Raw genomic sequence first — 11,325 nt, 5'->3', positions numbered from 1 at the left:
GGCCTGTTCGGGAAGGCCCTGCGGTTGATGACCTCAACGTGCAGAGAGATGGCAGAGGAGAGATCCATCCTCCAACCCCATTTTCCGCCTCCCGTCCTTGCCGGTGGAGGCAGAAGGCTTCCGCGACGTCGAGCTGTCTCCGTCGCCGCTACCACTGCCTCCGCCGCCGCTGCTGGCCCTGCCAAGAGGGCCAGGGGACGAAACGGCGCTTCTGCCACTGCCGGCCCATCCCAGACCGGAGGAGACGGTAGGGAACGTTGTGTCCAGCAGACTGTAACCTACCGTCCCTCCGGGGCTCCCCGGGGTGGCAAGACTCGAGCGGCGCGAGGTGGCAGACGCCGTTAGGAGTGACTTTTTCCCCTCTGTGTCCCCTCCCCTACACCCTCCCCGGCCCCTCTGTGATTTTGTGCCTTACACATTATTTAATTAGTAATAATAAAGAAAGTTCCCCGACGGAGGGGGACTGTGTTTTGGCCGAACAAACTGTGTGTTTCTTCAAACAAATCATATGGTGGGGCTGTGTATATATGAATCTGCCCTTTTTTACGTTGTGGGGTGAGTTGTGTTGTGATTACGAGGTTAAGCAAGGTCTGCAACGTACACTCGGTAATAGGTTCTATTTAGCTTGATGCTCCACATGCAGCTAGAACTGGTGTTATTCCATTGCTTTGACTAAGTATATGTGTTTTCACAATGCTGTGTTGTTTAGTTGCAGTAATACTCGTACGCACACATTTCACGGCCTAGCCGCTTACTCTCGTTCAGCGTGTTTTTCCTATGTATGACATAGGCAACGGGTATAGGATTCACGCACAGGCGACTTGTGTTTTGTTGTAAAACCTTTTACACTTTTTGTGGGTAGCGGGCATTGTATTAGCTTCGCTATGCTTTGTTTTCTACCGGAGGTTTTTCAAGATGGCTACGGTTGTTTTTCTGTGTGTAGGGATAAAGGGGGTGTTTCGGGAGGGGGTGTCGAATAAACCCCTCCTTCCCCACTTGATTGGTTTAGGGGATTTTTGATCTTTTCTGCTGAGCCAGTCAGGGCCAAGCCAGTGCTTGACAGGGGGGGGGGGGGGGGGGGGGGGAAGGGGTATTCTACCGACTCCTGTTACATGACAGGATCCGGTAGGTTTTCCCCGCCCGTTGTAGCGTTGTTGCTATGGCGACGCCTTCCATGAGCTGGTGTCTTAAAGATGTCGAGGTTGGGCGCAGGGCTCACAGGCCTGCTGCGCCCGGTTTATGTGTCAAACTTGAGTCTTTTGGTCACGTGTCTCACAGTTTACATATCTTTTTTCTTGACCGTGGTCTCATGTGGGAAGGTGTTTCTGGGAGGGTCTGGTCTTACACTCTGATTAAAAGGAGTGACTGGATTGAAATCATGTGAAAAACAGGGTTTTTTACTCCCAGCTGTGCAGATTGGGTCATACGGGTGATGCCTTTTCTTTATTTGTATAAAGAGTTGAATGTGTTTTGATGGATTGGAAATGAGGGTCCCTGATGGTAACAAGACTAAACGTCTTTCTCAGGTCTGCCTCCCCTTAACCTGTTGTGTGTATTGCCGTACTGGGTTGTACCCTTTTCTGCAGTCTGTTGGGTAAATTTTTTCATTCATTCATGGAGTTGATTGCATCTCGCCCCTCTTGTCGTTTCCCTGGGCGTCTTGGGGATTCAATATGGTGGTCTAAACGACCTGTTGTTGATGTGGGTATGTCCAAACGCACACATAGTGCTGGCTCAGGATGTGCTTTTGGGCCATTGGCTGACTAGCGCGCCTTGATTGCTTGGGTGAAACAGCGTTTTTATGGAGCAATTGGGATGGGGGTTTTTTCCTCTTCCGACACCCTGTGTGTTGTCGATGGGTTCCCGTTCATGTCAGGGGATGATGACGGAATGGGTCTGGACATATGGGGAAAAGTCTCACGCCCTAGGGGTGGGCCACCGGGCGCGGTTCATACCGACACGTCTGGGTGGCGCCTTCTTTTTTATGTTGGGATCAAACACGCATATCTGCCCCTTCTCCTGGGGTTGGCAGGTCGGCGTGATTAGGGCACGGGACTGGTTCTGGTCGTGCTGGTCCAGTCCAGTTGCACCCGTTGTCCGCTGGGGATGCAGATCTGCTGTTCTGGTACCCTGAGGGACTTGGGGTTTTTTCAGGGGGAAAAATGCTGGGTCGATCCGGGTGTCACAGGGTTGAGCGTTATGGGACCCTTGTTAGGTGCGTTGTATTCTGCACTGTCGTAATGGCTTACGGCCGTGCCGACCTGTACGCGTCCGATCTCGTCGGATCTCGGCCGCTGTGCGGGTTGGTCTTGGTTGGTACTTGGTTGGGTGACCTCCTGGGAATACAGAGTGCGGGGTGCTGGGGCTGGTCTTCCATTTTTTACGCTCTTCTCTTGCGTTTGACGCTGAGGGGCCTGTTGGGGTGGTTTTAACCTCCTCGGGGGACCCTGTGCTCCCCGTATCACCGGGCCCGGTCCGGGGTGATGCTCGTTGACCCGTAGGCCCGGGATAGCCCTGTTGGAAACCAGAACGCGGGCTGCGGCGGTGCCGCAGATGTGTTTTGGGGTTTCTTTCCTGGGGGTTATGGGACCAACCATTGCATGGGGTGATGCCTGGGTGGTTGGTTCTCTGGTGTGTTGCTGCAGTGTCAACTCCCGGTTCTCCGGTTGAGGGTGCCCCTGCACGTTCATGACGTCTGCCGATCGTATGGGCTTTTTCTGTGAGCAGCTGTCAGGGGTCGAGTGGTCTAAGGATCCCGCTTCTGACATGCTGTTTAAAGGCTTGGTTATGCGACAACGCCAGTTTACGCCCCTTCCGCCGGGGCGGCTGTTTTCAGCTGTCCTTTCTGGCGCCTGCCTCGTCCGCAGTTTCCAGGCTTGGGTTGACAGCCTGTTGCCTGGTCTTTTTCCCCGGTGCGCTGCCTGCTTCCTTGGTTAACTTTTGTGTGTTATGACCATACTGTCTGCCTGTTGCAGGGCCTGTGTTCCAGGCGGTGTGCTGTTGGGGAGGACAGGGCCCGCTCGCCTGAGGGGCCTTTGTCCGAATGCGCTGGCGATGTGGGGGGCGGGGTCACTAGGTGCCCACCTGGTGGGGTCTTGATGCTGGCATCATGGACTTCTCCGGGCCCCCATTCCAGGGAGTCCAGTCCTTTTGGTGGGTCTTGGTCTTCCTTCGCGCTCCGCTGCTACGGCCTTGCCACGGGGTTGGGTTTGCCCTTGACCCCGTGATTCTGGGGGCAGTGACGAGGTTGTTTCCTACGTTCGTTCCCGGGTGGCATGCGGGTTGTGCGTGGGTGTAGTCGTGGGGTCAAGCCACGGTCTGCTCACCCTGTGCGTTGGGTTGCTTGAGTGCCTCTTCGCACGGTCGGGTCCGTCGCCCTCTCGTGAAGCCCCTAATAGGGGGGATGCCCTCCATTAGGGGGGGTCGGGGGGGCTCGGCCCTCCCTGTTCTGATGGTTGTGGGGGGCTGTCAGCGGGGTGTATTTGTCAGCCAGCGGCTCCGCTTGGCCTCCCTTTGTGCAGTAGTGATGCCAAGCAGAGCCCCTAACGGAACAGAACGTTAGGTTATGGCTATAACCAAGTTCTGTTAGTTAGGGGTGACGCTTGGCATCAGACGGCCGCTGCAGCCCTTGACCTCACCTTGTGGTGAAAGCTTGGGTAGGAGGAGAGCAGGTGACCACACACCTGCTTATGAAGGTAAGCTGATGAGGGGTGTGGTCAGACTAATACTGGTATTAAAGGTACATTTGTGGAATTTATTCAGTGCGCGTGCACGTACGTGAGGGAGTGCAGTAGTGATGCCAAGCGTCACCCCTAACTAACAGAACTTGGTTATAGCCATAACCTAACGTTAAAGAGCTCTTCATACCTCTGTATAGTTAGCATGTTCACCTGGTTAAAGAGCTCTTCATACCTCTGTATAGTTAGACATGTTTACCTGGTTAAAGAGCTCTTCATACCTCTGTATAGTTAGCATGTTTACCTGGTTAAAGAGCTCTTCATACCTCTGTATAGTTAGACATGTTTACCTGGTTAAAGAGCTCTTCATACCTCTGTATAGTTAGACATGTTTACCTGGTTAAAGAGCTCTTCATACCTCTGTATAGTTAGACATGTTTACCTTGTTAAAGAGCTCTTCATACCTCTATATAGTTAGACATGTTTACCTGGTTAAAGAGCTCTTCATACCTCTGTATAGTTAGACATGTTTACCTGGTTAAAGAGCTCTTCATACCTCTGTATAGTTAGCATGTTTACCTGGCTAAAGAGCTCTTCATACCTCTGTATAGTTAGACATGTTTACCTGGTTAAAGAGCTCTTCATACCTCTGTATAGTTAGACATGTTTACCTGGTTAAAGAGCTCTTCATACCTCTGTATAGTTAGACATGTTTACCTGGTTAAAGAGCTCTTCATACCTCTGTATAGTTAGACATGTTTACCTGGTTAAAGAGCTCTTCATACCTCTGTATAGTTAGACATGTTTACCTTGTTAAAGAGCTCTTCATACCTCTGTATAGTTAGACATGTTTACCTGGTTAAAGAGCTCTTCATACCTCTGTATAGTTAGACATGTTTACCTGGTTAAAGAGCTCTTCATACCTCTGTATAGTTAGACATGTTTACCTGGTTAAAGAGCTCTTCATACCTCTGTATAGTTAGACATGTTTACCTGGTTAAAGATCTCTTCATACCTCTGTATAGTTAGCATGTTTACCTGGTTAAAGAGCTCTTCATACCTCTGTATAGTTAGACATGTTTACCTGGTTAAAGAGCTCTTCATACCTCTGTATAGTTAGCATGTTTACCTGGTTAAAGAGCTCTTCATACCTCTGTATAGTTAGCATGTTTACCTGGTTAAAGAGCTCTTCATACCTCTGTATAGTTAGACATGTTTACCTGGTTAAAGAGCTCTTCATACCTCTGTATAGTTAGCATGTTTACCTGGTTAAAGAGCTCTTCATACCTCTGTATAGTTAGCATGTTTACCTGGTTAAAGAGCTCTTCATACCTCTGTATAGTTAACATGTTTACCTGGTTAAAGAGCTCTTCATACCTCTGTATAGTTAGCATGTTTACCTGGTTAAAGAGCTCTTCATACATCTGTATAGTTAGCATGTTTACCTGGTTAAAGAGCTCTTCATACCTCTGTATAGTTAGCATGTTTACCTGGTTAAAGAGCTCTTCATACCTCTGTATAGTTAGCATGTTTACCTGGTTAAAGAGCTCTTCATACCTCTGTATAGTTAGCATGTTTACCTGGTTAAAGAGCTCTTCATACCTCTGTATAGTTAGACATGTTTACCTGGTTAAAGAGCTCTTCATACCTCTGTATAGTTAGACATGTTTACCTGGTTAAAGAGCTCTTCATACCTCTGTATAGTTAGACATGTTTACCTGGTTAAAGAGCTCTTCATACCTCTGTATAGTTAGACATGTTTACCTGGTTAAAGAGCTCTTCATACCTCTGTATAGTTAGACATGTTTACCTGGTTAAAGAGCTCTTCATACCTCTGTATAGTTAGACATGTTTACCTGGTTAAAGAGCTCTTCATACCTCTGTATAGTTAGACATGTTTACCTGGTTAAAGAGCTCTTCATACCTCTGTATAGTTAGCATGTTTACCTGGTTAAAGAGCTCTTCATACATCTGTATAGTTAGCATGTTTACCTGGTTAAAGAGCTCTTCATACCTCTGTGTAGTTAGACATGTTTACCTGGTTAAAGAGCTCTTCATACCTCTGTATAGTTAGACATGTTTACCTGGTTAAAGAGCTCTTCATACCTCTGTATAGTTAGACATGTTTACCTGGTTAAAGAGCTCTTCATACCTCTGTATAGTTAGACATGTTTACCTGGTTAAAGAGCTCTTCATACCTCTGTATAGTTAGACATGTTTACCTGGTTAAAGAGCTCTTCATACCTCTGTATAGTTAGACATGTTTACCTGGTTAAAGAGCTCTTCATACCTCTGTATAGTTAGCATGTTTACCTGGTTAAAGAGCTCTTCATACCTCTGTGTAGTTAGACATGTTTACCTGGTTAAAGAGCTCTTCATACCTCTGTATAGTTAGCATGTTTACCTGGTTAAAGAGCTCTTCATACCTCTGTATAGTTAGCATGTTTACCTGGTTAAAGAGCTCTTCATACCTCTGTATAGTTAGACATGTTTACCTGGTTAAAGAGCTCTTCATACCTCTGTATAGTTAGACATGTTTACCTGGTTAAAGAGCTCTTCATACCTCTGTATAGTTAGACATGTTTACCTGGTTAAAGAGCTCTTCATACCTCTGTATAGTTAGACATGTTTACCTGGTTAAAGAGCTCTTCATACCTCTGTATAGTTAGCATGTTTACCTGGTTAAAGAGCTCTTCATACCTCTGTATAGTTAGACATGTTTACCTGGTTAAAGAGCTCTTCATACCTCTGTATAGTTAGACATGTTTACCTGGTTAAAGAGCTCTTCATACCTCTGTATAGTTAGACATGTTTACCTGGTTAAAGAGCTCTTCATACCTCTGTATAGTTAGCATGTTTACCTGGTTAAAGAGCTCTTCATACCTCTGTATAGTTAGACATGTTTACCTGGTTAAAGAGCTCTTCATACCTCTGTATAGTTAGACATGTTTACCTGGTTAAAGAGCTCTTCATACCTCTGTATAGTTAGACATGTTTACCTGGTTAAAGAGCTCTTCATACCTCTGTATAGTTAGACATGTTTACCTGGTTAAAGAGCTCTTCATACCTCTGTATAGTTAGACATGTTTACCTGGTTAAAGAGCTCTTCATACCTCTGTATAGTTAGACATGTTTACCTGGTTAAAGAGCTCTTCATACCTCTGTATAGTTAGACATGTTTACCTGGTTAAAGAGCTCTTCATACCTCTGTATAGTTAGCATGTTTACCTGGTTAAAGAGCTCTTCATACCTCTGTATAGTTAGACATGTTTACCTGGTTAAAGAGCTCTTCATACCTCTGTATAGTTAGACATGTTTACCTGGTTAAAGAGCTCTTCATACCTCTGTATAGTTAGACATGTTTACCTGGTTAAAGAGCTCTTCATACCTCTGTATAGTTAGACATGTTTACCTGGTTAAAGAGCTCTTCATACCTCTGTATAGTTAGACATGTTTACCTGGTTAAAGAGCTCTTCATACCTCTGTATAGTTAGACATGTTTACCTGGTTAAAGAGCTCTTCATACCTCTGTATAGTTAGACATGTTTACCTGGTTAAAGAGCTCTTCATACAGCCCTCTCCCATCGTCCACCTGAGACTGCAGTTCCGCCGTCATGTCTTGGTCCCACACTGGGCTCCTGTGGTGAAAGAAAGGCAAGTCATGTAGCCAGCAGTTGCTATATTCATGTTAGTTTGAAAATAACAGTTGGGAGGACTTGGGTGAATCAAACAGAAGAAGTGGGTTGTTTTTTCTCCGTCATATTCACATGTATTAATATTGTTTTGTCCTCACGTGTCACAGCATTGAAGGGGGCAGGGGAGGGTCCGTGAGGGACCGCTGACCTCTGAACTCTTCCTCAACTCCACCTAGCAACAGAACACAAGGTTCATACTATTCAACATATAAGATAGATAGACAGACAGACAGACAGACAGACAGACAGACAGACAGACAGACAGACAGACAGACAGACAGACAGACAGACAGACAGACAGACAGACAGACAGACAGACAGACAGACAGACAGACAGACAGACAGACAGACAGACAGACAGACAGACAGACAGACAGACAGACAGACAGACAGACAGACAGACAGACAGACAGACAGACAGACAGACAGACAGACAGACAGACAGACAGACAGACAGACAGACAGACAGACAGACAGACAGACAGACAGACAGACAGACAGACAGACAGACAGACAGACAGACAGACAGACAGACAGACAGACAGACAGACAGACAGACAGACAGACAGACAGACAGACAGACAGACAGACAGACAGACAGACAGACAGACAGACAGACAGACAGACAGACAGACAGACAGACAGACAGACAGACAGACAGACAGACAGACAGACAGACAGACAGACAGACAGACAGACAGACAGACAGACAGACAGACAGACAGACAGACAGACAGACAGACAGACAGACAGACAGACAGACAGACAGACAGACAGACAGACAGACAGACAGACAGACAGACAGACAGACAGACAGACAGACAGACAGACAGACAGACAGACAGACAGACAGACAGACAGACAGACAGACAGACAGGTAGGTAGGTAGGTAGGTAGGTAGGTAGGTAGGTAGGTAGGTAGGTAGGTAGGTAGGTAGGTAGGTAGGTAGGTAGGTAGGTAGGTAGGTAGGTAGGTAGGTAGGTAGGTAGGTAGGTAGGTAGGTAGGTAGGTAGGTAGGTAGGTAGGTAGGTAGGTAGGTAGGTAGGTAGGTAGGTAGGTAGGTAGGTAGGTAGATAGATAGATAGATAGATAGATAGATAGATAGATAGATAGATAGATAGATAGATAGATAGATAGATAGATAGATAGATAGATAGATAGATAGATAGATATTAGTGACATCACAGATTTCAGGGAAGTACAGAGAAGGTCATTAACCAAAAAAAACATGTTTTTGAGTAGAGGGGGTCTTTAAAGTTGACCCATAAAGATGGGCCACATACTAGACACACTTAACGTGGAAAGCAAACTATAAGAAACCATGAACAGAATTGATTTGATCTTGTCTTAATTACCTGGAGCTGGGCTACTTTCTTCTCCAGCGTGTCCACCTGCTGTACCAGACCCTCTCTCTCATCCGCAAGACCGTCTTTGAATCTGTGGCAGGGGTCACATGATCATACACTTTATTGTAGTGTTGAAGTGGATGCATGGGGTCAAACCACATGACCCTTGTGTCATGATCCCCATTAGTCTTCACCAAGCAAGCTGACTGAGGCTCACTGAAACCTACTTTGTGTAAATATCAGTGATCCTCCGTCAGCTTGTACTGGGGAGGGGGGGGGGGTAATGGGGAGGAGAGGAGGGAAGGTGAAGAGAGGGGAGAAGAGAGGAGAGGAGGAGAGAGAAGAGGTGAGGAGAGAGGAGAGGAGAGCAGAGAAGGTGAGGAGAGAAGAGGATTGGATTGGGGAGGAGAGGAGAGCAGAGAAGGAGAGGAGAGCAGAGAAGGAGAGGAGAGCAGAGAAGGTGAGGAGAGGAGAGGATTGGATTGGGGAGGAGAGGAGAGGAGAGCAGAGCAGAGAAGGAGAGGAGAGGTCGAGCAGAGAAGGTGAGGAGAGGAGAGGAGAGCAGAGAAGGAGAGGAGAGGAGAGGAGAGCAGAGAAGGTGAGGAGAGGAGAGGAGAGGAGAGGAGAGGAGAGGAGAGGAGAGGAGAGGAGAGGAGAGGAGAGGAGATGAGAGGAGAGGAGAGCAGAGAAGGTGAGGAGAGGAGAGGAGAGGAGTGGGGAGGAGAGGAGAGGAGAGCAGAGAAGGAGAGGAGAGCAGAGCAGAGAAGGTGAGGAGAGGAGAGGAGAGCAGAGAAGGTGAGGAGAGGAGAGGAGAGCAGAGAAGGAGAGGAGAGGAGAGCAGAGAAGGTGAGGAGAGGAGAGGAGAGCAGAGAAGGAGAGGAGAGGAGAGCAGAGAAGGTGAGGAAAGGAGAGGAGAGCAGAGAAGGTGAGGAGAGGAGAGGAGAGGAGAGGAGAGGAGAGGAGAGGAGAGGAGAGGAGAGGAGAGGAGAGGAGAGGAGAGGAGAGGAGAGGTGAGGAGAGGAGAGGAGAGCAGAGGAGAGCAGAGAAGGTGAGGAGAGGAGAGGAGAGGAGATGAGAGGAGAGCAGAGAAGGTGAGGAGAGGAGAGGAGAGCAGAGAAGGTGAGGAGAGGAGAGGAGAGGAGAGGAGAGGAGAGGAGAGGAGAGGAGAGGAGAGGAGAGGAGAGGAGAGGAGAGGAGAGGAGAGGAGAGGAGAGGAGGAGAGGAGAGGAGAGGAGAGGAGAGGAGAGGAGAGGAGAGGAGAGGAGAGGAGAGGAGTGGGGAGGAGAGGAGGGAAGGGAAGGGAAGGTGAAGAGAGAGGAGAAGATAGGTTAGGAGAGGAGAGGAGGAGAGAGAAGAGGTGATGAGAGAGGAGCTGAACTATCTCTCTCTACAGTAATGGGGGTAACGCAGAGTGAACCTGTGAGGTGGTGAGCCCACCTCTTGACACAGCTCATCCAGTAGCGCTGCTGCTCACAGAGCCACTCAAACTGCTGTGCTGTTTCCTGTAACTTCCTCAGGCTGCCCTCGTGCTCCCGCTGCAGCTCCCCCACCTGGACACAAGACCACACTACACATCATTCACCCCTTATTTTTTTTTATCCACTTTTTCTCCCCATTTTTCAATTTTTCTCCCATCCCAATTTCGTATTTCCAATTCTTCCCTCCCCTGTCTTGAACGTTGCTAGACTATGCCTCCCACTGGTCGGCTGTAGTGAGGATAGAAGCCTTGCATCACGTGTCCCCTCCGGTACACGAGGAGGCAGCCTGTCGCATCTTTTCACCGCAGCAGCTCAAACTCTCAGTGGCGAGGAGTAACGCGTGGGAGGCTCACGCTGCCCCCGATACTTCCTGTTTCCGCTGTACCGGCGTCACCAAACCGACCTGTAGGAGTCGCTGTCTACAGCGTCCAATCCCCACCCACCGGCTTTCCCACCCTCTAACACTTGCCAATTGTGTTAGTATGACGGCCGGCCAAGCCGGTAGCAACGCCGAGAGCTGGGCTAGATACCAGCATATCCTGTGCTAGTAGCGAGTGCCTTGCCCACTGCGCCACTCAGCCGCCCTCATTCACCCCTTATTAAAGGCCTAATCCCACAAACCTAAACAAAGTAGACTCACCAACAACAACACAGGAAAAAATTTGAACATTGGAGTAAAATGGACCAATATTCTGATTATAATACCGTAGGTTAAATACTGGCCGTCGCTTATCAATGACTTGTTTTGTTTACACCAGGGTGAACGCTGTTGCATTCGCAAATATGAGAGCTCTGTCAATTGATAAGCGACAGCCATATTAGACACATAGCCATTTGCGAATGCAACAGCGTTCACCCTGATGTAAACAAAACAAGTCATTGATAAGCGACGGCCATATTAGACACATAGCCATAATTTAAGATATAGTTTATGCATTCGCAAATATGAGAGCTCTGTCATTGAAGTGGGTGGTGGCTGCGTAACAGCGTTCACCCTGATGTAAAGTAGCGATTTTTTATTGGTTTGTCATGACAAACCAATTACATAATCCAACATATGTGTAAAGAAACAACATATTCCAGTTAACGGTATATTTTTTAATGATTCATTACGGTATAAATTAGGTTA

The 11,325-nt window shown here is 47.7% G+C and overlaps 1 protein-coding gene across 1 annotated transcript in view; it reads right to left on the bottom strand.

Annotated features, from left to right (window-relative positions):
* Window positions 1–11,325, bottom strand: part of LOC311243081 (uncharacterized protein) — a 31,269-nt gene that overhangs the window by 2,913 nt on the left and 17,031 nt on the right. Inside the window, exons 5-8 of the mRNA XM_084332152.1 lie at window positions 10,156–10,268; window positions 8,728–8,809; window positions 7,471–7,544; window positions 7,228–7,315 (exon numbers count right to left, since the gene is read on the bottom strand). Coding sequence (XP_084188278.1) covers window positions 7,228–7,315; window positions 7,471–7,544; window positions 8,728–8,809; window positions 10,156–10,268 — 357 coding nt within the window. The remainder of the gene's footprint in view (window positions 1–7,227; window positions 7,316–7,470; window positions 7,545–8,727; window positions 8,810–10,155; window positions 10,269–11,325) is intronic.

The sequence above is a fragment of the Notolepis coatsorum genome, assembly GCF_963971535.1.
Source record: "Notolepis coatsorum genome assembly, chromosome: 16".
NCBI lineage: Eukaryota > Metazoa > Chordata > Actinopteri > Aulopiformes > Paralepididae > Notolepis > Notolepis coatsorum.
This window is presented reverse-complemented; position numbering and strand designations above follow the sequence as displayed.